This window comes from Procambarus clarkii, chromosome 50, assembly GCF_040958095.1.
Source record: "Procambarus clarkii isolate CNS0578487 chromosome 50, FALCON_Pclarkii_2.0, whole genome shotgun sequence".
Classification (NCBI taxonomy): Eukaryota; Metazoa; Arthropoda; class Malacostraca; order Decapoda; family Cambaridae; genus Procambarus; species Procambarus clarkii.
The window spans coordinates 25,762,232-25,790,131 of NC_091199.1; the positions used below are offsets into that span (position 1 = coordinate 25,762,232).

At 44.9% G+C, this 27,900-nt stretch overlaps 1 protein-coding gene across 1 annotated transcript in view; it reads left to right on the forward strand.

Annotated features, from left to right (window-relative positions):
- Positions 1-27,900, forward strand: part of LOC123772752 (golgin subfamily A member 6-like protein 4) — a 185,133-nt gene that overhangs the window by 51,639 nt on the left and 105,594 nt on the right. The window contains exons 3-5 of the mRNA XM_045766121.2: positions 4,753-5,656; positions 6,000-6,080; positions 20,587-20,633. Of these exons, the coding sequence (XP_045622077.2) occupies positions 4,753-5,656; positions 6,000-6,080; positions 20,587-20,633 (1,032 nt within the window). The remainder of the gene's footprint in view (positions 1-4,752; positions 5,657-5,999; positions 6,081-20,586; positions 20,634-27,900) is intronic.

Below are 27,900 nucleotides of genomic sequence, written 5' to 3' on the forward strand. Positions count from 1 at the left end.
TGGGCATGAGGGTTGAAGTGTACATGAGAGTCTGTAGTGTACATGAGGACCAGTAGTGAAATGAGGGCCTTTAATGCACATAAGGGCCAGTTGTGTACATGGGGGCCAGTAGTGTACATGAGAACCAGTAGTGACATGAGGGCCTTTAGTATTCATAAGCGCCAGTAGTATACATGAGATTCAGTAGTGTTCATGAGGGCCAGTAGTGTACATGAGAATCTGTAGTGTACATGAGGGCAAGTAGTGAACATCAGGGTCTGTAGTGTACATGAAGGGCAGTATTGGATATGAGTGACAGTAGTAGTCTGTAGTGTACATGAGGGCCAAGTAGTGAACATGAGGGCCTGTAGTGTACATGAGGGCCTGTAGTTTGCATGTTTTCCAATAGTGTACAAGAAGGCCAGAAGTGTACATGAGTGAGAGTAGTGTACATGAGGGCCTGTAATGTACATGAGGGCTAGTAGTATTCATGAGTGCCAGTAGTATATATGAGGGCCAGTAGTGTAAATGAGTGCCAGTAGTGTACATCAGGGCCTGTAGTGTACATAAAAGCCTGTAGTGCACATGAGGTCCAGTAGTGTTCATGAGAGCTTGAATTCTACATGAGGGCCAGTAGTGAACATGAGGGCAGGAAGTGTACATGAGGGTCTGTAGAGTACATAAAGGCCAGTAGTGTACATGAGGGTCTGTAGAGTACATAAAGGCCAGTAGTGTACATGAGGGTCTGTAGGGAAAATGAGGGGCAGTAGTGTACATGAGGGCCTGTAGTGTACATCAGAGCCTGTAGTGTCCATGAGGGCCAGTAGTGTACATGAGGGTCTGGAGTGTATATGAGGGCCTGTAGTGTATGTGAGAACCAGAAGTGTACATGAGGACCAGTGGTGTACAAAAGGGTTTGAAATGTACATGTCGGCCAGTAATGTACATGAGGGTAAGAAGTGTAAATGAGGCCCAGTAGTGTACATGATGGTCAGTAGGGTACATTATGGTCTGTAGTGTACATGAGGGCCAGTAGTGTACATGAGGGGCCAATGGTATACATTGAGGGCCTGTAGTGTACACGAGGGCCTGTAGTGTACATGAGGGCTAGAAGTGTACATGAGGGTCTTAAGTGTTTACGAGGGCCAGTAGTGTACACGATCGCCAGTAGTGTACATGAGGGCTTGTAGAGTACACAAGGGCCAGTAGTGTACATGAGAGCCTGTGGTGTATATGAGGGCTTGTTGTGTACCTGACGGTCTGTAGTGTACATGAGGGCCAAAGGTGTACATTGAAGGCCTGTAGTCTACACGAGGGCCTGTAGTGTACATGAGGGCTAGTAGTGTACATGAGGGTCTGAAGTGAACACGAGGGCCAGTAGTGTACACGATCGTCAGTAGTGTACATGAGGGTCTGTAGTGGCCACAAGGGCCAGTAGTGTACATGAGGGCCTGTGGTGTACATAAGGGCTTGTTGTGTACATGACTGTCTGCAGTGTACATGAGGGCCTGTAGATTACATGAGGGCCAGTAGTGTATATGAGGGTCTGTAGATGCACATGAGGGCCAGCTAGTAGTGTACATGAGGGTCAGTAGTGTACATGCATGAGAGCCAGTGGTATACATGCAGGCCAGTAGTGTACTTGACGATCTGTATGGTACATGTGGGCCTGTATTGTACATGAGGGTCTGTAGTGTGCACGAGTGCCTGTAGTGTACATTATTGCCAGTAGTGTATATGAGGGTGCATAGGTTTCATGAGGGCTGTAGTGTACATGAAAGTCTGTAGTGTACACGAGAGGCCTGTATTGTACATGAGGGCCAGTAGTGTAATTGAGGGCCAGTAATGTACATGAGGGCCTGTAGTATACATGTGAGCCAGTAGTGTACATGAGAGTCTCTAGTGTTCATGAGGCCCTGTAATATACATGAGGGCCAGTAGTGTAAATGAGGGCCAGTAGTGTACATGATGGTCTGTAGTGTACATGAAGGTCAATAGTGTACATGAGGGCCAGTAGTGTACATGAGGGTCTGTGGTGTACATAAGGGCCAATAGTGTAGATTAGGGCTAGTAGTGTACATTATGGTCAGTGGTATACACGAGGGCCTGTAGTATGCATGAGAGCCAATAGTGTACATGTGGCCCTGTAGTGTACATGAGGGCCATTAGTGTACATGAGAGGCCAGTAGTGTACATAAGGACCAGTAGTATACATTAAGGCAAGTATTGTACATGAAGGACAATAGTGTTCATGAGGGCCAGTAGTGTACATGAGGGCCAGTAATGTACATGAGGGCTTGGAGTGTACGTAAGGACCTGTAGTGTACATGAGGGTCAGTAGTGTACATGAGGGTTTGTAATGTACATGAGGGCCAGTAGTGAACAGGAGGGCCAGAAGTGTACATGATGGCCTGTAGTGTACTTGAGGGCTAGTAGTTTACATGAGGGCCTGCAGTGTACATGAGGGCCTGTAGTGTACATGAGGGTCTGTAGTGCACATGAGGGCTAGTAGCGTATATGAAGGCCTGTAATGTACATGAGGGTCTGTAGTATACATGAGGGTCTGTAGTGTTCATGAGGGCTAGTAGCGTATATGAGGGCCAGTAGTGTACATGAGGGCCAGTAGTGTACATGAGGGCCAGTAGTGTACATGAGGGCCAGTAGCGTACATGAGGGCCTGTAGTGTACATAAGGGCCTGTAGTGTACATTAGGTCCAGTAGTGTACATGAGGGCTTGTAATGTACATGAGGGCCAGTAGTGAACATGAGGGCCAGAAGTGTACATGAGGGTCTGGAGTGTATATGAGAGCCTGTAGTGTATATGAGAACCAGAAGTGTACATGAGGACCAGTGGTGTACAAAAGGGATTGTAATGTACATGAGGGCCAATAATGTACATGAGGGCCAATAATGTACATGAGGGCCAATAATGTACATGAGGGCCAATAATGTACATGAGGGCCAGAAGTGTAAATGAGGGCCAGTAGTGTACATGATGGCCAGTAGTGTACATTAAGGTATGTAATGTACATGACGGCCAGTTGTGTACCTTAAGGTATGTAGTGTACATGACGGCCAGTTGTGTACATGAGGGCCTGTAGTGGAAGTGAAGGCTTGTAGTGTACATGAGGCCCAGTAGTGTACATGAGGGCCTGTAGTGTACATGTCTGCCTGTAGCGTACGTGAGGGCCAGTAGTGTACATGTGGAACTGTAGTGTATATGAGGGCCAATAGTGTACATGAGGGTCAGTAGTGTAAATTAGGGCCGGTAGTGTATAAGAGGGCCAAGAGTATACTTGAGGGCCAATAGTTTACATGAAGGCTTGTAGTGTATAGAAGCGCCAGTAGTGTACATGAGGGCCAATGGTGTACATTGAGGGCCTGTAGTGTACACGAGGGCCTGTAGTGTACATGAAGGCCAGTGGTGTACATGAGGGTCTGAAGTGTACACGAGGGTAACTTGTGCTCACGATGGCCAGTAGTGTACATGAGGGCCTGTAGTGTACACGAGGGCCTGTAATGTACTTGAGGGCCAGTAGTATACATTAGGACCAGTAGTGTTCATGAGGGCGAGTAGTGTACATGAGGGCCAGTAGTGTACATGAGGGCCAGTAGTGTACATGAGGGCCTGTAGTGTTTATGAGGGCATGTAGTGTACATGAGTGCCAGTAGTGTACATGTAGGCCTGTTGTGTTCATGAGGGCCAGTAGTGTATTTGAGGGCCAGTAGTGTATTTGAGGGCCTGTAATAATTGCCCTCTAGATCACCTCAGAATCTGTTATGTACTTCAGAGTCTCTTGAGCATCTTCGCACCCTTAGAGCACTTCAGTGTCTGAAGTGTACTTTACAGCCTGCAAAGCACTTCAGATTTTGGTGAATAGCTTACAGTCTGAAGAGTACAACAGGGTCTGAACCGAGTATCAGGACTTGTATATCACTTCATGTTATGCAGAGTATATCAGGGCATAGCTTGTACTTTAGTCTGTAGAACATCTTTGGTTCACTGTCTGGCGAGAACTTCAGATTCAGGAGAGCTCTTCAATCTGGAGTGCACTTTTGGGTATGGATTGTGTTTTATGGTCTAAAGAGCACTTCAAGGTCAGTGGAGCATTTCACGATCTGGAGATCTCTTCGGGGTCTCTTGCGTACTTCTGGGCTTTTAGAGCACTTTATGGTCTGCTGTGCATATTAGGGTTTGGTGTGTTCTTTAGAGTCTGTAGAGCACTTCATGGTCTGAAGAGCACTTCAGGGTTTGGAGTGTATTTCAAGGCCTCTAGAGTATTTAAGGGTCTGAAGATTACTTCATGGTTTTGTCAGAACTTCAGGGTCTGGAGCATACTTCGTGGCGTGTTGAGCACTTAAGGGTCTGGAGAGAACTTCAATGTCCTGAGCTCACTTCAGGGCCTGTAGACTACTTCAGGGTCAGCAGAGCACTGCAGGGTTTGGAGAGTATGTTAGGACCTGTAAAGTACTTAAGGGTCTTGAGAGTACTTCAGGGCTTGGATTGCACTGCAGGGTCTGGAGAACCCTTCACTGCCAGACGTGCACTCATTAAAAATGTAAACATGGTAAAATTGGATTGTTTCGAGATAAATAATTGTTCTATAAATGCTGAAAAAGTGCCTGATAATTCAGTATTAAGACGTGAAGCAATATCAGTGTAGCTGCAAGTTTTTATGTTCAGAATTTATGTATAAAATTTTAGGATGATTAGATTTTCAAAATTTAGAACTGATATTAAAAAATTATAGCTAATATTTGATGTGTTGGCAGGTGTGAAGGAGAGGGAGAACGCCACCCGCCGCCTCCTGGACACTCTGGACCAGCTGGAGTGGGTCAACAAGGCTCACCAAGCTGACAACCTCAAGCTGGAGGAGGAAAACACTCGCCTAAATACAGCGATTCATTTGCTCGAGGAGGACAACAGAAAGACTAAGAACGAAGTGCAGCTTGCTCAGGAGGAGATTGTTCTATTAAAGTCCCAGATCCGTCAAGTGGAGGAGGACTCCAGGCTGGTCAAGGAGGATAACATTAAGACTAAGAACGAAGTGCGCCTTGCTCAGGAGGAAAATATTCAATTAAAATCCCAGATCCGTCAAGTGGAAGAGGACTCGAGGCTGGTCAAGGAGGAGATCATTCTGGTCGAGGAGGAAAACAGGAAGACTAAGAATGATGTTCGTTTATCACAGGAGGAGAATCGCCTCGTAAGGGCCGAGCTACGCCAAGTGGAGGAGGACGCGAGGCAGGTCAAGGAGAGGATCCGAGAGTTGGAGTTAGCGGAGACCCAAGCCCAGGATATGAACAATGCGGCAAAGACCAGGGTAGCTGAGCTAGAGAGGGAGATCAAACTACTGCAAGAGACGAATAATAAGACAGAGGGAGAGAAGAGACATGTTGAGGACCAACTTTCACTCTTGGAGAAGGAGAAGAGAGATGTTGAGGACCAACTCTCACTCTTGGAGAAGGAGAAGAGAGATGTTGATAGCCAACTCTTACTCTTGGAAGAACAGGTCATGGTCCTGCAAACATCAATTGCAGCTCTAGAGGAAGACAAAGAAGGACAAGCACAGAAAATCAACAGAGTGGAAAGCGAGAAAAACAGAACTGAAGTCAAGAGTCGCTTGATGGAAGAGGAGCACCAGGAGTGCAAGAGGAATGTTACTGAACTTTCCGCCAGGTAAACTGTGCTATTTGACCTGTACACAGATATAGCATCACAGTGTCTTCCCTACATTTGATGTTGTACTTAGAGAAATAGTTGGAGGATTCTTGTGGAGATATATTGTGAGAAAAATGCAAAGGGAACAAATAGAGGGAAGGAAGGAACATATTCTTTGTAACTAGGTTTGTAAGTATTATAGAATATTTATTAAAAAACAAAATGTAATTTGAACTGTGAATATTTTTCTTCTCGGACCGTTTTAGTTTTAGTTGTGGAAGACTTAGTTTTGTATGTGGTGTTAAAGCTTCTGAGTACGTCCAGTTACTTGACTGTTGACTAATATATTCCCTATTCCCAGGTTACTGTCAGCGAGGGACTGTGCGGAGCTGTACTGTAAGGGAGCACGGCAGGATGGCGTCTATCTCATCATTCCCGGCAGGTAAACACACACAAGATTTGTCAGACTACATTACATTTTGACATTCTCCTGTTGCTACAGTTTCCTTAAGGAAGATGGTTAGTACTGATCCTGAGGCTCTATATTTGTATTCAACCTGTCCCCTCATCTAATACATTGCAATTTTAATGGAATCAACAAATTCATTAAAATTGCAGAGTTTCAGTAAAAATTAGAGCACCATAATACTGACGTCTTATGAACATCAGTCACGATAAGTTAAGAAAGATTGCTCAGATTTGAACGTTTATGGATAGGTGAAAAAATTTGAGAATGTAATGCCTAATGTCCAGGCTCTAGCTGGTGACCATTGTCTCTCTTGATCACCAATCACCAGATGGTGAAGATTGTCTCTGATGATCACCAGGAACCATGTGAGGAAAATTGTCTCTCTTGATCACAAGGAACCAGGTGGTGAAGATTGTCTCTCATGATCACCAGGAACCAGGTTGTGATGATTGTCTTTGATGATCACCAGGAACCATGTGAGGAAAATTGTCTCTCTTGATCACCAGGAACAAGGTGGTGAAGATTGACTCTGATGATCACCAGGAACCATGTGAGGAAAATTGTCTCTCTTGATCATCAGGAACCAGGTGGTGAAGATTGTCTCTCCTGATCACCAGGAACTAGGTGGGAAAGATTGACTCTCCAGATCACCAGGAACCAGGTGGGAAAGATTGACTCTCCTGATCACCAGGAACCAGGTGGGAAAGATTGACCCTCCTGATCACCAGGAACTAGGTGTTGAAGATTGTCTCTCTTGATCACCAGAATCGTTCAGGACCTTGTATACCACTCATGTTAGATCAGTCCTGGAATAAGCAACTCCAGCCTAGGAGTCCATACCTAGTTAAACACAAGACAAAATTAGAGAAGATTCAGCAGAATGTCACCAGACTCGTCCCTGAATTGAGAGGAATGAGCTACGAGGAAAGGCTAAAGGAGATGAACCTCACGTCCCTGGAAAACAGAAGAGAAAAGGGAGACATGATAACCACCTACAAAATTCTTAAGGGAATTGACAGAATGGACTGAGACAAAATCTTCATCATGGGTGCAACACAAACAAGGGGACACAGGTGGAAACTTAGTATCCAGATGAGCCACAGAAACGTTAGAAAGAATTTTTTCAGTGTCAGAGTAGTTAATAAATGGAATGCATTAAGTGGCTTGATAGCTGGTTTCCTCGTTGATGTGAGACCATTGACGACAGGGTTTCCCACAAACCGTACTTGACACGGTGGTACTCGCAGGAGGGCGTGCTGTATGTATAACCGACACACGCACACACTCTGGCACTGGCGGTGAGTAAGGGTGGTGACGTCACGTGGTACAGTGAGGGCGGCAGCGGCGGGCTACTCGCTTGGGACAAAGTGGCGGTTGGCGGCAGATTTTATTGGACTATGCTGGTACACTTGTGGTAAAGTCACACACAGGTTACTTAGGCGGAGGCACTGCCTTAGTTCACTCTAAGTCACTCACAACGATCTCCACTTGTGTCTAGGGGTTACCTGATACCAGTCTGTTTCTCTCTGGTGATTTTTCCACTAGGCTTCTAAACAATATATCACAATTGCAATTCCGGGCAAATGTTGGTATATCGAAGAGACGCTGAGTTTAACTTTCGGTGAAGAATAGACAGTGTTCAGTCTATTGGCCGATAGACAGAATAGGACACGTCCTCTGTGTAAGGGCTCCCTCACGAGAATGCTCTTGCAAGAGGCTGCCGGGCATCTCGTGGGACACTCCACAAAGAGTTACAATTTGACCAATGGCGTTGCAGCAAATGAGCGGGAACCAGTTATATTGATCGTTCGATGATCAGTAGGAGAGGTGACGTCATGACCACATCAGAGCTGTTATTCTCCATTGCGCTGGTAGAAGTTGACCTCAGGGGTCAGACTATCGCCACGCAGGCATCTCTCCTTTCTCTCATGCTTCGCACCAGCCAATGTACTCACTGACCCTTTGTGGCAAGTATGCTTAACTTCCCTGTATCTACTTCCTGCCTGGACATACGGCGGCCTCCGTATTATAAACGTGTTTCTAGTTATGTGGGCATTCTGTAGATACCCAACATGCCAGTATATTTTCCAGGGATAACAGGGATAGGGCTTGTGCACTAAGAACGGTGCACTGTGCACTGCAATGAGCCATTCAAGTCAGAGCCATTCAAGATACTCCCAGCTGTGGGAGAATCTTCAGATACCATATTCACACATCACCCCCCAACAAAAGACCGAGTTCCACATAGTGGTGCTCATTCCACCTCACACCGCTGACACACGTGCACATACTGAGTTCACGTGGTGTGGCTGGGTCGAGCGGACCCCATTTTCTATACTGCTAAGCGAGGCGAGTCCTCGTCTACACTATTTCCTTCTGTTAAGTGAGGAATTTCTTCAGTCACCAGGTCACATTTGGCTATCTGTTCAGGTCTTGAGCAGACACTGTGGTCGGATCGAGCTTATGCTCTAGGTCATCTCAACGCCTCGAAACCCTGAGTGGCTCTAGTCTGTCCACTGCCTCTCTCCACCTGAGTCATGCCTGAAACATCAGAGGCACACTGGGAACCAGTGTCCAGTGATTCGCGTTCCCATTTCCTCGCTCCTGTCTCCGTCGTTCGACGTCTCGTTAATCACCCCTGACCTACTCAACCAGTCAGCACTTGAATGTGAACTGTTGAAGGAACAACACCCAACGCATTATTCAAGGGTTTGCGTTTTTAAGCGTGCCGATGTGGCTGAGGGGTTGATGATCTACTTGAAACGTGAAACGCTTACCATAGAGATACTGGTAGAATTTCCTTACTCCCACGACAGCAGCAAGGAGCTCCTTTTCTACAGTGGAGTACTTATGCTCAGAATCGCTCAATTTACGACTGGAGTACGCAACTGGCCAGATTTCACCGTCGTACTCTTGCATGAGTACAGCACCAATACCTGTATTAGAGGCATCTGTCCGAAGGATGTAATCCCTGGTAGAATCTGGTAGTCTAAGGATGGGTGCTTCAGTTAGCTTCTTCTAGAGCGTTGAGAATGCTGAGTTCTCCATTTCTGTCCAACATACTCTAACAGGTGCATTCTTCAAAGGTTAGATTAGTTAGCGGAGTTGCTATAGACGTGAAATTGGGAATGAAAGTTCTGTAGTACCCTGCAAGTCCCAGGAATGACTTAACCTGTGTCTTGGTGGCGGGTGGAGCTGCTTCACTGATCTTGGTGATCTTCTCAGGCAGCGGCCTAGTGAACCCTCCTCATATCACGTGACCAAGGTACCTGACCTCCTTGCACCCCAACTCACACTTATTGGGGTTTGCAACCATTCCTACTTCTTGTAGTCTTGCCAACACCTGCTTTAGCAAGCTCAGATGTTCTTCCCACGAAGCAGAGTGGGTGAGCATATCGTCCACGAACACTTCTCCTCCAGTAATTCCCCTCAAGACCTTGCGCATAGTTCTGTTGAACACGGCCGGGGCGTTCACCAGTCCAAACGGAAGAACTATAAACTAGAAGAGACCTTCGCTTGTCATGAAGGCAGTGCAGCGCTTACTGTCTTCATCTAATGGAATCTGCCATAATCCTTTTGTCAGATCGAGCTTGGAGAAATAGCAACTGGAAGCTAACCTCGAGAAGATCTCATTCTGATTGAACATCGGTTCAGTATCAAACTCTATGATGGAGTTCAACTTCCTGAAGTCGAGGCAGATGCGCACACCTCCCCCAGGCTTCTTCATTAACACCTTCGGGCTTGAGTACAATGAGGTCGGCTTCTCTATTACTCCCGCATTAATCATAGATGCCAGTTCTTCTCTCACCTGTGGTACAAGGTGATGAGGAACAGGATATGGTTTTGTTCGTACCGCTTGCTGCTCTGGCAAAGGTAATCGGTAACCCTCTACCTTTGCCACTTTAGTGACGTCAGAGAGTACCTCCTTGTACTCTGATACCAGTCGATACCCTTGGGTAAATACTGGTTCGGTAACAGGGTTGTTGATTTTTGGAACCAATTACCGAGTAACGTGGTGGAGATGGGGTCCCTCGATTGTTTCAAGCGCGGATTGGACAAGTATGAGTGGAATTGGCTAGTTATAGATAGGAGCTGCCTCGTATGGGCCTATAGGCCTTCTGCAGTTGCCTTTGTTCTTATGTTCTTATGAGTAACCCGATCGACTTGATCTTCAGACAGCTGAACATCAACCTTAACATCTCGGTGTGTCTCCTGCTGCTGTTGATTGAAGAGACCTGGCTGACCTACCTCCTCGTCGGCGGTTATCACTGAGACACCGGCGATCGTTGCTGAGAGCAGAGGGTGGTCAATCGGCCCTGTCGATGTCGAGCCCCGCGGTACCTCTCCTCTTCTTACGTCTTACATGCTTCTTCGGCTTTGCAGATCCATCTACAGGAGGGTCCTCGTAGCGTTTGAGCATGTCGACGTGGTACTTCTTCCTGGCACCATCGACGTCTAGCACGTAGTTTAACGAGTGCGAACACTCCACTACTGTGAATGGGCCCTTCCACTGCAGCAAGAGCTTGTTCTTGCTGGTGGGAAGTAACAAAAGTACCTTGTCACCTACATTGAACTTGCGTTCTTTTGCTTTTTTCACCTTTGCAGACACTCCCTGAATGTCTCGTAATTTCAAAGATTTTTCTGGGCGAGTAGGCTTGTTGCTCTCTGACCTCGTAGTGACAGCTGCCACGAGCGAGTTACCTGTTAATGGAGTTGCTGTCGCTTCAACCAGAGGTTTTGCTTCTTTCTCCATTACTTCACAGCTTGCCTACTCTCCCTTATTCTTCAGCTGGGTGAGGGTGTGGTCACTCCCTGTGACGACACCCTCGGGCGAGTCACCCTTGGCATCAGCTAACTGAGAGCGACTGCACACAGCTGAGTCAGTGTCCTCACTTTCCCCCATTTTCTTCGAGGGTGAACTCGGGCAATCAGATATTCCCGGAACATTTCTCAATAAAAGTCCATATACAGCACGTTCCTGTTGAACGGCACGGATTTTACCTTTTATGTAAGGTGTGTTAACCCACACATACGCCTCCACCATCTCATTAGCATAGCCATTTGGGAATTTGACATAGATATGTCTACCTGTCTCAGATCCTGGCTTTACTAGGCTTTTCTTACCATGTGGGTAATGGCGCCTTTGTCACGGAAGATTTTCGCCGATTTTCCGTTAACATTTCCGTTCACCACCTCAAGGGTCCAAGCTAGTGAATCCTTTTCAATGTTGGGATGTTCTTACCACTTGAGCTCACACCTGCTATGTAACCTGATTTCGGTTTTGCCTTGCAATCAGCTGCCCGATGACCTGGCTTACCATAGTTGTAACACTTGTACACATGCTTGATGAAGGAGCTTCCCTGCTCCCCGACACACCAGTCTTAGGCTTAGCTCTCTCGCCAGTACCTGTAGCATGATGCTTCTCGTTCGGCTTCATCCCTTTCACCTGTCTCCTGGCCCCAGCCCACAGATCAGCTTGCTTGGCCATAGAAAGATTTGACACAATTTCCTGCTCTTTAAGCTTGATGCGCACAGACAATTTACATGCTTCTAAGAACTGTTCACGAATCATCAGTTGATAGAACTCCATGCTCCCAGGAGCAGTCTCCATGAGTTCACAGTAACGGTTTAGGCTTGATTCTAACCGCTGTAACATTAGCACATATGTCTCCCCTTTCTGCAATTCAGCTCTACGGAAATTCTCTAGCATCCGGTCTGCAGTGATGCCAAAACCGTTCAGCAGCACTGTTGTCAATGCCTCGTAATCTCCGCTCTGGTGCGGACCCAGACTGTGGTAGATAGTTAGTGCCCTACCCTTTAACAATGCACTAAGAGCGAGTGCCCACTTTGATCTTTCCCACCTGCAATCAGCGGCGTGACCTTCGAAATGCTTGATGTATGCATCCATCGAGTCGCCCCTTTCATCGAAGTTAGCTAGTTTAGGTAGTTTGACAGTCTTACCTTGTTCATCGTTAGTCTCTGTTGAACGACCACTTGTCTGGTCATCCTGCCTCGCTTGTAACTGCATGAGAGCTATGCGTTCAGTACTCTCTCTGTTCTGCTGATCAGTCCAGCGTTTGTTTTCTCTCTCTCTTGCTGCTCAGTCCAGAGTTTACTTTCTCTGTCCTGCTGATCAGTCCAGAGTTTGTTTTCTCTCTCTCTTGCTGATCAGTCCAGAGTTTACTTTCTCTGTCCTGCTGATCAGTCCAGAGTTTGTTTTCTCTCTCTCTTGCTGCTCAGTCCAGAGTTTGCTTTCTCTGTCCTGCTGATCAGTCCAGAGTTTCATAACTTGCTCTGCTACTTTATTCCTTTCGAATCCCAACTCCCTAACTTGGCTACGGTATTCCTTTAAGGTGAATAATTGCGAGCCTGTAATACCTACTCTTTGAGTTGGTGTCGTCCACAAGGACCTTTTGGGCTGAGATTCTTCCCCATAGAATCCCCCCCAACGGAGTATTTAAAAGGCTAGATTCCCGCGTGACTCCGTTTTCTTCCACAGCGCTCGTGATACTAGTGACATCATTCTCGGTGACGTCAACCACAGGGGTCTCTACCTCCAAGTTGTCTCTCACTGGGGTCTCTCCCACTGTGTTATCTCTCACCCGGGTCTCACCAATGATAGCCTCATCCAGTGTGATGAGATTCGTGCACGCCACCTCAGTACTACCCTGCAAATGTCCTTGTAGCGTCACCTCTTCCACGGCCCCTCATGTGCTGCTCCACTCGTTCCTTACACTCTAGCTCAGTAAGAGTGTCGTAGTCGTCAGGTCTATGAGCGGTCAAGGCAACGTGAAGATACAGGTAGAGCTGTTTGTACTCTCCACACTCAGACATACTGGTGGTGTGTGTACCTAACAGGGCCTTAAACGTCCTCTGAATACTGCTCGACACTTTTGAAGTTTCAGGGAAAAGTTAAGTGTGAAATTTTACTTTACAACCTAGCTCATAGGTTCCAACTAAGCCAATCACGTTGGGCGCCAGATGTGGGGGTTTTATTTTTTGCTTTCCAGACTGCAATGCATACGTCGCCAATGTACATGTGGCAGACACTTCACGAAGCTGTCGGAATTAGCAGAGGAAATACGAGTGCAACCGTACAGGGCCTGGGAGCAAGGTCGAGTTAGAGTCTTTGAGGGTCTCTTCTCAGACTAGTCTAACCTGGTCCTGCTCCACGTTGATCGTTGGAATCTCTTCAATGATTTAACACTTAAAGGGACCCCTAGGGTCCTCATCACATTTATAGATTAGTGAATATAGGCAACTCGGTGTTGAAGACACCTAGAACTGAAGGCTTGAGTAAATACTTGGCAGTATTCAGAAGTGGTTCAACGGAAACACCGCATAAAGCTTAACAGTAGTTTATTTACTAACTTACCCACTAATACAAAGGGTGCTTGAATTACTTTAGATTGGTGTCAAAAAGGCTATGGTTGCATTAGCGAGACTCCTGACGTCTGGCTAAAGAACTCGGATCCACTCGTGGAAAAATACCTAACTTAACACAGTTGACAACCAATCATTAACACGGCAACCTAACTGCCGGTATGCAAAGGGATCACAAGAGTTCCAACCGGATACTCGGGTAATGATGATATGCAATAAACACAATGGCACTGTCAATGGGACAGGCAATAACATGCACAATAATAATATCACACAATACTAAATGTGTGGCGTATGTGAAGCTCACATTCACAGACGAGTGTAATGCAGTGATACCACACAGATAAACACGCATACACCGTCGATTCATCAATAACCTGTTACAGTTATGAAAGGTGAGAACTGTGGTTGATGCTCAGATCAACACAGAAAGACACAGCAAAACAATGACAAGATCTTGTACTTACAGGTATGGTACCTCTCTTTATTCACTCACTCACTCAGGCGCATTTATGCAAGCACTCGTAGGTGGCCTGATAGCTGGTTTCCTCGTTGACGTGAGACCATTGATGACAGGGGTTTCCCACAACCCGTACTCGACACAGGGGTACTCTCAGGAGGGCGTGCTGTATGTATAACCGACACATGCACACACTCTGGCATTGGTGGTGAGTAAGGGTGGTGACGTGACGTAGTACAGTGAGGGCAGCGGCGGCGGGCTACACGCTCGGGACAAAGTGGCGGCTGGCGGCTGATTTTATTGTACCATGCAGGTACACTTGTGGTAAAGGCACACACAGGTTACTTAGGCAGCGGCACTGCCTTAGTTCACTCCAGGTCACTCACAGACGATCTCCACTTGTCACTAGGGGTTACCTGATACTAGTCTGTTTTTGCTCTGGTGATTTTTCCACTAGGCTTCTAAACAATATATTACAGTTGCGAATCCAGGCGAGCGTTGGTATATCGAAGAGACACTGAGTTTAACTTGACGGTGAGTATTCGTTTGCCTTGTTCGGGTCGAAGGTAGACACAGTAGTCGCTTCTGTATATTTATTGAGTGAGGCAAACAGGTGTATAACTAACCAGCCGAGGTCCACCTACTCTGAGTCTGTGAGGAGAACTGAGGCTGCTGGGAGTATCGCTGATGCTCCTCTGTCTGGCATGACGTCAGAGGCCTACTTGCCTGTGATTGGTTACATTTCAACTAACATAGAATTTGAGTATAACACAGCTCGGACACGCTACCAAGTCGACGTCCCTTGTCGACAAGCTCTGGCTAGCTATATAGTTACAATGATACTGAAAGGACCTCGGTGGCATGCAATAATGGCTTACATGTGAAATTTGCATACTAAAACATTGAAAGAAGATCAGGTGTGCGTAATACTAACAACTCTGCATATGCACCAAAAAAAAATTCATCATAATAGGTGAAAATCATGGTAACAATGCTTTGATTAAACCAGAGTATTAAGAGCATGTGGATGTCTACTGATCAGATATGAACAATACAACTCAAGGTATTGCCTAAACAAAATTATTAGTATGTGTCAATGGCATGTGCTTGAAAACCATACAAAATTAAACAATTATTACATTAATGGAACAAAGTTCTGACCCAACAACCACAAATGAATTTTAAGATTAGATAATGATTTTTTTTTCTCTGAAATATACAATATATTTACAAGACCAATGTACAATATTTTAATGTGCCATATATTTACAAGCTATATACAAGACCTGGATCAAGAAGACTAACAACTGCGTGATAGCAGTCAGGATTCACTGGCCTCAATGTGATTGCTAGAACATTAATGAACTCTTATGACAAGCACTGTAAAAATACAAATGGTAGTAGACTTAACAATGGCATCTAATTTATAACAAAATAAAGTTGAGAAAAACTATACATTATATATAATGGTAATAATAAGACACATGTGGTAGAAATACTGCAAATGATTTTTTTTTTTCAAAACAAACAGAATAACTGTAGAGTGCACTCAATTATAAATTCTGCGGATATCTACACCTAGCTCATCCAGAGCACTATACAACTCTGGCTCTGACTGAAGGTCCGGAACAGATGAAACTTCATGTGACAAACTATCATCTTGAGAGATATCCTCGTTAACATCTAGCCAATGGACATGTGGTGAGTGCACGGTTGAAACGAGAGGTCTAGATCTAAGATTATAGGTGCTAGTATGGGGTTGCTGAACATCAAGTGGTCTGTCAACCACAGAAGGTGGTGTCCGAGTAGGAGTATCTGTCTGGGTAAGTTCATTGTCATCTTCCTCATCAGTCTCGTCAACAGTCATTTTAGCTAACTTCATGTGGTCTAAATGTTCATTTATATACTCTCCTGTTAACAAGTTCTTAAGTCTGTATTTGTTACCTTTATTAATAAGCTCGATTACCTTATATGGACCCAAAAATTTCTTAGTTAACTTGTACATAGGACCAGACCTGTGTTGGTTAAGTATCATTACTACATATCCAATAGTTATTTTACTGGGTTTAACTCGTGCATTCCTTGCTAGAGTGAACTCGGCTGTAGCTTTGGACAGTTGTTCTCGTATTTTCTTGAATACTAATTGCATCTGTCTACGCTTCACCTGAACAAAGTCATCTACGATATATAAGGGAGTAGAAGGTACGTTAATCAATTCATTAGGGAGGATCTTATCTGTACCATAGAGAATAGCGTGAGGTGTGTCACCTGTAGAAACATTAATTGAAGAATTTATAGCAGACTGAATTAAGGGTATAAAATCATCCCAACTGTTGTTATCAAAATTCAACGTGACTCTCAATGCATCTAACACTTTCCTGTTAGTACGTTCGGCTAGTCCAGGGGTCTCCAAACTATACAATACAATACAATACAATTTTATTTAGGTAAGGTACATACATACAATAAATATTTACAAGGATTGTTTAACTTATAGGTATAGCTAGTACATACAATGCCTAAAGCCACTATTACGCAAAGCGTTTCGGGCATGATAAACTTAAATGACAAGCTTAATACTAACTTTAATACAAACTAACTTAATACAAACTTTTCAATGTAAGGGCCACATTATATATTTCCCATATTTATGCGGGCCGGAGGAATAAAAAATGAAAAAAAAACAAAAAACAAATCAGTGCCAGTAATTTAATTTCCTCAAATATTAAAGTATAAACATGGAAAAATTAAAACATATCTTTTTGGAAAAAAATCAGGGTAAACTAAATAGATTCCTGCCTTTAGTTTTATGCAACCAAATTAGTGTGACGAATGATACTGTCGTTTTGACTTCAAAATTTCATTAAAATCAGGTTCCAGATTAGATGAGCCAATTGTAAGAATTGATTTCAAGTGATCATCAGACAAATTTGCTCGATAGTTAGATTTCACATACTTCATTTTGGAAAAAGTTTGTTCACACAAGTATGTTGAACCAAAAATGGACACAAAACTACAAGCAAACTTTATAAAATTTGGAAACTGATCTGGCTGCAGGCATTTATAAAACTCAATCAGATTTCCTTCTCTATACTTATCTTTCAGTCTGTCATCTGCCTGGAGATCAATAATTTCCATTTGAAATTGAGTTGGAAGATTTTCAGCATTGCAGTCAAATGGATTATGAAAGAGCCTGATTTCATTTGCTTTGGCATCAAGGTCAGCAAATCGCTTCTGAAACTGTTTTTTCAAATCTGAAATTATTTCATTTGCAAATGAAAAAGGAAATTCAACTTTACTTTCTGCATGAAATTTTTCACAACATGGAAAATGAGCAAAATTCTTAACCTTCACCTGGCCTTCAAGTAGCGCAAGTTTTGCTCTGAATGCCTTGACATGAACAAAGTAGTCACTGATCAAATTTGTTTTGCCTTGCAATTTCAGATTCAAGTTATTCATATGACCTGTCATATCTGCAAAAAATGCCAATTTCCAAATCCATTCACATTCTGATAATAATGGCTGAGGTTTATTTTTCTCTGTGAGAAATAAATCAATTTCTAATCTGAGCTCAAAGAAATGCAGCAAAACCTTTCCACAACTAAGCCATCTAACTGCTGTATAATAAGGCAAGTTAACAAACTCTGCATCAATTTCTTTCAAGAAATCACGGAACTGGCGATGGTTGAGTGCATGAGATCTAATGAAATTAGCCACAGAAACAACAGGTTTCATGACACAAGACATATCAACATATTTTAGGCACAATGCTTGTTGATGGATAAGGCAATGCAGAAAAATGGGTTTTGAGAATCCTCCAACCTCACAAGCTGTTGTAATTTGCCCAACCAAACCCTTCTTTGTCCCAGACATATTCTTTCCTCCATCAATTGTCACACTGCACTTATTTCCATTCTAGGTTATATTCTGTCATAGTTTTACTTACTTCATTGAAAATGTCCTCTCCAGTTGTTGTGGTGTGCATGCTGTGAACTGATGCTAATTCTTGGCTCACATTAAATTCACTATCAACGCCACGAATGAATACTAAGAGCTGATTAGTATCACACACATCAGTTGATTCATCCAACGCAAGAGAATACCAACAAAATCTTTTTGTTTTTTCCTTTATTTGCCGAATTATGTCGCCTCCTAAATCTTCAATTCTACGAGCAAAAGTATTTGACCCAAGACTTATCATTTTGAAGAGGTTTACTTTTTCTGGACATACCTCTCCTGCTGCTTCCACTATACACTCTTTTATGATACTACCATCAGTGAAAGGTTTTCCTTTTTTAGCCAACACATAGGCAGCTTTGTAACTGGCTCTAGTTGAATTTTCATTTTCAGATTTTTTCTTACTGAAAACAGCTTGTTGAGAATGCAGACTGTGCTGAAATGATTCAAACTTTTTAGTGCGTTCAGCTCCTGTGATGTGAGAATAACTTGAGCCATGTTTAGATTCATAGTGCCGACGAATATTGTATTCCTTCAGAACAGCAACACTGTCTCTACATATTATGCAAAAAGCTTTATCATTTGCTATCACAAAAAAGTACTTTATCTTCCATTCGTCATTGAACCGACGGCACTCACTGTCCACTTTTCTTTATCTTTTCCATATCTGAAAACATAAGGGTAAAATAAATGAAATAAATTCTACAGGAAAAAACAGCTTGTATGTGGTGTTAAAAAGCATAGCATATTATTATAAAGTGGTAAATATTATGGCAACAGCTTTTGTTGATAAACTTAATGGTTACCATTTTAACTATTTTAAACATGCAATATTTTTGGCTACAATAGTATTATTGCTATTTTGTATAACTAAGATAAAGGCATTGTCAAAGTACAGAGAAAAGAATATTGTACAGTGTTTGTGCTCCCTGAAACGGAAGCAGCGAAGCCCCACTCGCCCTCCATCCCCACAATATACAGTTATACACAACTGATTGGTTGTAATGTACAACACATACCTACCAGTATTAGTATCTGTGCGTCACACTATCGAGAGAGAGGAAAACTGACTCGGGTTGAGCGCCACCAGTCAGCAGCCCCAGCTTTGAATAATTCTGCGATGCCATTCGTACGATAATTATTTTTTCAAGGCCACCACACAGGGATTTGTTTGGAGGGCCGGATGAAATTATGTGGCGGGCCGGATGTGGCCCGCGGGCCATAGTTTGGAGACCCCTGGGCTAGTCCATTACTTGCTGGGTGATAAGGCATGATGCTACATTTTTTGATGTTATGTAAATCACACAAGCAAGTTAAAATACTATTACTGAATTCTGGACCATTATCTGAAAGGATTACTTTAGGCATACTATATCTACAAATTATTTGGTCATGGAATGCACTGGCTATAGTTTCTGCTGTTTTGTTCGGGATAGGAACTAGTTGGCAAAACCGTGAAAAATTATCGACAATTACAAGCAAATGTTTGTTCCCTTTCTCTGTTTCCGCAAAATTTTTCAATAAATCCATCGATATTCGTTCCCAAGGAGCTTTAGTTGCTGGGTACACCTGAATTGGATTAGGTCCTGAAACATGTCCCTTGTGCTGTAAACAAGTTAAACATCTGTCAACATAATGAGCAATCTCCTTAGCCATTTTTGGCCAAAAATACTTCAATCGACCTTGTTGGAGTGTACGATCCTTTCCTGGATGTGCACTTGCAGGAGCATCATGGATAATTTTTAACACAGTTGGTACCAAGACAGCTGGAACAACTAACTGACAACATTTCCTCGGGGGTGTCCCTAGCTTTACTACTCTACACAGTAAATTGTCCAACATAACTAGTTCTTTCAATGGTACTGGCGGTTTATGAATCAGGAGAGTGTCTTGCTTAGTCAAAAATTTAATGACGGGTGCCCATATGGGGTCTTGTCTTTGTTCCGTTTCTACTACTGTAGCATCTAATGCTGGGTAATTTAACTGAATCGCAGCTACGTGTCGAGAAAACGCATCGGCTACAACATTTTGCTTTCCTGGAATATATCCAAATGTGGGATTGAATTCTTGAATTGTGAGCAAATATCTAGCAAACTTTCCAACTGGATTCTTATTTTTGAACAAGGAAATTAATGGTTGGTGATCTGTAAGAACATGAACTGGGTAATTATAAATTGTATCCTTGAAATGTTTAAGTGCCCAAACAACTGCCAAGGCTTCTCGTTCTGTTGCGCTATAATTTTTCTCTTCTTTAGATAATGTGCGGCTAGCATAAGCTATTGCGTGGTCATATATCTACATTAATTTTAACTCCAATAAAAAAAAATTGACGTCATACGTAATGAAATGGGTAGCTTTATCATTTCATAAGAAAAAAATTAAAGAAAATATATTAATTAAAGAAAACTTGGCTTATTAGGCAAATCGGGCCTTGCATAGTAGGCTGAGAAGTGCGTTCTGGCTACTAGGTACGACATATATATATATATATATATATATATATATATATATATATATATATATATATATATATATATATATATATATATATATATATATATATATATATTACCACTCACCACTATAATACCACTAGACCACTCACGGGGCCCCAGCAGTGGCTTGAATTGTTTAACTGATTTTCTGTCTGCCTTTAAAAGAGTGTGATCTCTCCCACAGGAATGGACGGCTGGTGTCTGCCTGGTGTGACATGACTACAGACGGAGGTGAGTAATCTCTTCGAAGGGGGGTGCGGGAGACCGGTGTCTGCCTTTTGTGACGTGACTACTAACGGGGTCAGTTGTCTCTACAACAGAGCAGGGCGCCTGGTGTCTGCCTTGTGTGACGTGACTACTGACTAGGGTCGTTTGTCTCTCCGACAGGGAAAGGCGGCTGTTGTCTGCCTGGTGTGACGTGACTACTGACGGAGGTCAGTTGTCTCCCTAACAGGGAGGGGTACCTGGTATCTGCTTGGTGTAACATGACTACTGACGATGGACAGTCGTCTCTCCAACAAGGAGGGGCGTCTGGTATCTGCTTGGTGTAACGTGACTACTGACGATGGTCAATCGTCTCTCCAACAGGAAGAGGCGGCTTGTGTCTGCCTGGTTTGACGTGACTACTGACGGAGGTCAGTTGTCTCTCTAAAGGGAGGGGCGGCTGGTGTCTTCCTGGTGTAACATGACTACTGACGAGGGTCAGTTGTCTCTCCGACAGGGAGTTGGGGGCTCGTGTCTGCCTGGTGTGACGTGACTACTGACGGAGGTCGGTTGTCTCTCCAACAGGGATGGTCGCTTTTGGTGTAACTAGTTTGATGTGACTACTGACGGGGGTCACTTATCTCTCCAACAAGAAGGGGTGGCTGGTGTGCCGTGACAACTGACAGTGGTCAGCTGCCTCACCTCCCGAAGTTTTTTTTCTTTTTGCAGGGATATTCCTGCGCGGGCCCTAAGCCTCTGGCTGGCCCACTAAGTGTTGTTTGTTTCTGTTTTACTTGGGCGGAGTATGAGTCACAACGCACCCCTAGGGGATCCCAGCAAGATCGGAAACATGTCTCCTGTTGGGTTTCCTGCCTCTAAATTGTGGCTCCGTGGTGGGTGTGGGGGCACATTCGTGAATGAACATCGAACCTCTCGTTTTACGTCGCATTCTGTTCCTCTTATACCTTCTCGGGCATGGGGTAGGCGACCAAACCCGCGACTCAGACTGTGTTGGAAGACGGGGCTCTGTAGCCCCCGCTGCATTTGGGGGGGATTCATCCTCCTCTGACCCTCCTGACTACTCCCCTTGGCTCTCCTCCCTCCTCTGTGGTTGGGTCGTGCCACAAGCCCTCAGTGATGACCACCTCGTCCCCTGGCACAGCTCAATCTCTGTCTGGGGTTCCCCTTCTTTCTACCCAATTGGTCTTGTCTCCTGTGTCTTCTTCCTCGTCTCCCTCCGTTCCTTCTTTCCATTGTGGGCTGATGTCCATTATTATCCCAACGGCCATCGTGTTGTTTGCTCTCGTTTTGCTTCTCTTGTTGAGACGCTGTTGCCCAGTACATTGTTGCTGGGACGCCAGTCTCTTTGAGTCAGAAGCGAGAGCCTGGCTCTTCTACTTCCTCCTCCCTGGCGGGTAAGAAGGCTTTGCTTTCTTCCTCGCCTCCTACCTCTGCCTCTCTCACTTCATCCCCTCCCGTTTCGGTGGTTGCACCCCTTGTTCCTGCTATGGAGGTTTCTTTGGCCCCCGCTTCCCTCTCGGCTGCTGCCCTTGCTGATGTGCACTCCCTGGTTTCTGCCCATCCTGCTGCTGTTCTTGACACTCGGTTGTCCATCCCCCTTCTCTTCCTCCTCCGGATCCTGCTCGTCCGCCTCTGGTCGGTCCTCCTGCTCCCTTCCCTCCATCCTTATTCAGTTTACCCATGCCTCCTAACCCTGACTTCGCTAATCCTGATCCTGCGCTTCTTTAACGTGCTGTGTTCCTTTTTCACCTTTGTTTCTTCATTGTCCTCTGTTGCTGTTCTTTCTCTTCTTGTCGATGTCTATTCGTCAGTGGAATATTCGCGGATATTACGCCAATTTCCATGAACTCAAACTTCTGATTTCACAGTTTTCGCCCCTTTGTGTCTGTGTCCAGGAACCGATGCTTGGTGCTCGTCCTGGTCGCTTCCGTGGCCGTTCCTTTCACTCCCCACCCCCCGGCTTTTGCTGGGGCCCGTTTCTCTTCTGCTCTCTTGATTTGTTCTGATGTTCTCTTCGTCCCCCTACTTCTTCCGCCGCCTCTCCAATGTTCTGCTGCACGTATCTTTGCGCGTAAATGGTACACAGTTTGTTTCATTTACCTTCCCCCCCAAATGAACCGCTTTCTCTTCACGATCTTAAACACCTCCTGGATTCCATGCCAGACACTGTGCTCCTGGGTGATTTTAATTGTTGACATACCCTCTGGGGTGATGTTAGCCTTCTCTAACCGTTCATCCTTTATTCTTCCCCGTCTCTTCTGAATTCTGGTGAGCCTAATCATTTGAACTCTCAGATTCGCACCCTTTCCTGTCTTGATCTTTCTCTCTGCTCGTCGTCTCTTTACTTGGATTTCACGTAGAGAGTTCTTGATGACTTCCATGGCAGTGATCATTTCTCCATCCTTGTTTCCTTAAACTCATTTCACCCTCCCCTCTCCTCTCCCTAGGTGGCAGTTTGCTAAGGCAGACTTGAACCTATATTTCTTCCATGCTGCTCTCTCTGACCTCTAACTTCTGTCTCTCCCTCATGCCCCCCCTACTTTTTCATGACACCATCTTCGACGCTCTATTCCTCGCTCTTCCTTTTAGGGACCGCGGAAGTGCGTTCCCTGGTGGAATGTGGACTGTGCTTGGGCAGTCCGCGGTAAGCGTGCAGCCTGGAAGAGACACCGCCGACTGCAGACGGCTGATTCTTTTCTTCTGTTTCGGTAGGCGAGTGCAGTGTCCTGTAGGGCCATCCACACAGCTAAGCGTGAGTGTTGGAAGTATTATGTTTCTACCATTACGTCCGAAACTCCTCTGCTGCAGATCTGGAAGCGTGTCCGCAAGATAGCGAGTAAGTTCGATCCCGATGTCTCGCTGGTCCTGCACCTCTATGGTACGCTTGTGGCGGACCTTTTGCAGGTCGCGACCGAACTGTGTACCACTTTTCTTCTGTTAGCTCTGGTTCTCATCTTCCTCAATCCTACTTTCTTTGTAAACCTGTCCTTGAATCTCGTCCTTTAGATTTCTGCACTCATCTCAGACTTCCCTATAACGATCCCTTTTCTCTCTCTGAACTTCAGTCTACCCTGGCCCTCCGCAGTTCTTCGGCGGCGGGCTCCGATGGCATTCATTATGAGATGCTTTGCCATCTCCCTTTGTGCATGTCTCAGTATATATGAATCTATATAATCGGGTCTGGGAGTCGTCGTCAGCCCCTGAGGACTGGCTCGATGCCGTTGTCCTCCCTGTTCGGAAACCAGGGTCTCTGGGGACATCCCCTAAGGACTTTCGCCCTATTGCCTTCACAAGCTGTGTTTCCAAACTCTTTGAACGTATGGTTAACGTTCGTCTAATGTGGTTCTTAGAACACTATCACCACCTCTCTATTTCTTAATTTGGTTTTCGCAAGTGCTGCAGCACAGTAGATGTCCTTTTGAACTTGGAGGTCTATAGTTGTACTGCTTTTGCTAAGAAGACCTCTGATGTTTCTGTTCTTTTTGACCTGAAAAAACTTTATGACACCACTTTGGCGATGTCATATTCCCAAATTCATTCTTTTAGCCTTCATGGTAATCTAACTCTCTTTCTCCAAAGCTTCCTCTCTCGTTGTTCCTTTCGACTGAGGCTTGGTACCACAGGCTCTGCCTCTTTTCAGCAATATGAGGGTGTGCCGCAAGGAACTATTCTGAGCACAACACTTTTTTTTCTGCTTGCCCTCAATGGTCTTCTTTCCTCTCTTCCTTCTGGCGTCTTCTCCGCTCTCTTCAAATCGACGATCTTACCCATTGCTGTCGGGGTGATGATTCGCCTCTCCTTCAACAGTGGCTTCAACTTGCGATTGATGCCAGGTCGTCTTGGGCCACCAATCATGGTTTCAGGTTCTCTCCGTCTAAGACTTGTATTATGACATTTACTTGGATGCATGTCGTTCTTCGTCCTTCTTTGTCGCATTATGGTCTCCCCCTTGTGTACAAGGATTCTGCTAAGCTTTTGGGGTTATTCTTTGAAACTCGTTTGTCTTAATCGCCCCATATCTCTTACCTCCGAGTTGAATGATCTAAGGCCCTAAACCTCTTTAAGGTTTTGTCCCATACTTCTTGGGGAGTGGATAGGCGCATGTTTCTTTATTTGCACTCCTCTCTCGTCCTGTCTGAACTCGATTATGATTGCCCTGCATACTCTTCTGCTTCTCCTTCTACTCTTCACCGTCTTGATGCTTTGCACCATATTGGGTTGCGTCTCAGCTCTGGTGCCTTTCGTTCGACTCCCGCCCTCAATTTGTATGTTGATACTGGCTTTATCTCTCCAGGACCGCCGTGATCGCTACTGTCTTCGCTATCTTGCGCGGTCCTTGCAACATCCTTCCTCTCGCCTCTGTCATGCTCTAACTTTTACCCTCCTGTGGTTCTTGTTCCTCATCACCAACTCCCTCTTTCTGTCCGGTTATCTCGCTTACAGGATTCTCTTTCAGTTCCTATTTCTAATATTTCTCCTCATGTTGTTCGTTCCTTGCCCCCCATTGAGAATCCCCCTGCCGAAGTTTTGTATATCCTTAACTCGCATCATTAAAGCTTTTACCCATCCTATGGTTGTGAAATGCCTTTTCCTTGAGCACTTTTCTTCACTTTTATGTGTCGCCTACCTCCGGAGACTAGCATTCTTCACTGCAGATCTTTGTGCTAATTTCTATGATCTTCGTCTCCTGCTTTCTCGTTGTCACTCTTCCTTTGTAGTTGTCGTTGACTCTCGTAGTGCCCTCATTACTCTCGGGTCCTTTAATCCGGTTCATCTAGTGGTTGTCGAGATTCAGCATTGGCTGTTTCTTATTTCCAGTAAATTTAAGTAAGTTGAGTTTTGCTGGGTTCCCAGCCATATTGGCGTGTCTTTAAATGAGGGTGCGGATGCTGCCACTAGGGAAGCTATCCGCTCTTGTCCCATCTCCCATAAGGTATTCTTTATTCCGACTTTTACCCAGTTATTCATTCCTCCATACTTACCCGTTGGCAAGATTGTTGGTTTTCTGTTACTGGTAACAAACTGTGTACTCTTAAGAGTAGCGTATCATCCTGGCCGTCCTCCTACCACTGTAACCGGCGATGGGAAACGGCTCTGGCGATGTTGCGTATTGGCCATATGTGCTTAACTCACGGTCCCTCAATGGAGCGCCGCCTTGCTCCTTATTGTCCAATTACATTGTCCCTCTTAGAGTCGTGCATATTCTTGTTGAATGTCCTAAATTGCAGGACGAGCGTGTGTCTTGTTTTCCGACCATCAATTGCTGTGGCGTGTCCCTCGATAGGATTCTTGGTGAATTGGACACTTTTGATCTCGTTCGCCTGATGCGTTTCTGTTCTCGTATGGGCATCCTTCGTGAAATTTAGTGCACTCTGTTACGGCCCTCTCGGGACACAACGGGGTTCTTACTCTGATATTGTTAGAGTTATATCCGACCCCAAGCCAGTAGTGGCTTTCAAGGAATGAGATCCGTGACGCAATAAACTTAACAGGGGAAGGGAAAGAAAGTTAAGAACTTAAGACTATAATTTTCACCATCACCAAATAAATAATATATAAAATAGTGCACAGGGGGAGGGGTATTAACACTGTACAAGGGAATTGTCTTCGTACTGAAGAATCGCACAATCGTCTTCTCCTGAAGACTCTGGTTAAACTCTCTCAGTGCTGAGTCCTCGGTGCTTTCGTGGCCACACAACGAATCCTCTGAGAAGTTGAGCCTACCCTGGCCACAGGTCAGCCAAAACACAGGTCCACTGGGGGCACCGCCGTGGAGGCCGTCAACCACACGTCCAGCTGGTCTGCTGGCAGGTTCCGGATCAGCAAGGCTGGTCAGGCCACTCCACGAACGATATAAGGGGAACGCCCTAGACAGGAGCCTTGTGTGACACCACAAATCACTCTCCTGTCTTCAATACCCCAGTGGATGATCGTCTCCAACAGTCGGTCCCGGGTAATCCTTTTACTGCCACTCCACTGGCAGGGTAACACACCACAGTGTTCTTCCGGGGAAACGACTTCACAACTGCTGCAGCAAAGTACAATTTATGGAGACGGCTGCCTTGGGTAGACTGACTCAACTTCCATCACAGCAGTCCCAGGTCGACTCTGTAAGCAGACACGTCATCAATAACAGGGACACACTAAGGCACCTCACTTACAGGCTCAGACACAAACGCCCACCTATCCACTCCATAGATGGCGCAGGTGTCTGAGCACCACCTCACCAGAGGTCAGCAGCGGCTGTGTTGAGCGCTGAACAGGACTGGAAACTGGCCCATGTGGCTAGTACATGTTGTCCTCACCAGGTGTCGTCGTCCATTTGGTGGGGGTTTCGGGAGCTGACCCACAGATGGCGCGATCGTCACTGCTCCGTGCTCGGACGCTGGATCCGGGTTCGTAACACACTCCTATTATTTTGCACATTCGATGGTGGTAAATAGCCTTCCTGGTATGGTGCCTTCTTTTGATAATTACTTACTTACTTATTCTATGGTTATCAACCCAGTACCTATATATATATCATCAAGTTTGCATTACAGCACCACTGGAGAAAGCCAGTGTGAAGTGCTTAGTACTATGATATTCGGTCAAAACATCTTTTTACATTCATCCTTAATTACCAGTTTGGACTCTTCTGAGAGTCTCAACTGCAGGGTCTGGACTGGGCGTTGGTCATCTGTTAGAACAGTGTCCAGTTCGAGGAAGAAGGCCTATTCCATCATCCTTCATCTATATAAATAAAAATGGAAATGTTCGTTTGTTCAAAATCGCTAATCTCCGAAAGTTCTTCACCGATTGCCTTGAAATTTTCACACGACGTTCCCTTCGTATCCGAGCGGGTTTTTATATACATACTATATAGATGGCACGTTTGTAACAGGAAAAAACATGTTTTTTTATAAGCTGTTCTTTTTGGGTGTTTTTCATGTGAGGGAAATCTTCGAAACCTCTTTACCAATTGCTTTGAAATTTTGACACAACATTGCATTCGAATAAGCAAATGCTTTAATATACCTACTATACACATGCCTCCCCTGTGACAGCAAAAAACATGCGTTTCTGGAAAAACAGCGCCATCTGTAGGACATAAGAATAACACACGCTGTAATCTCCGAAAGTTCTTCACCGATTGCTTTGAAATTTTGACATAACGTTCCATTCGAATACGTGCGTGTTTTTCCATACCTACTATTTAGATGCCACTCCTGTGACAGATAAAACCATGCGTTTCTGGAAAAACAGCACCATCTGTTGCACGTAAGAGCAACAC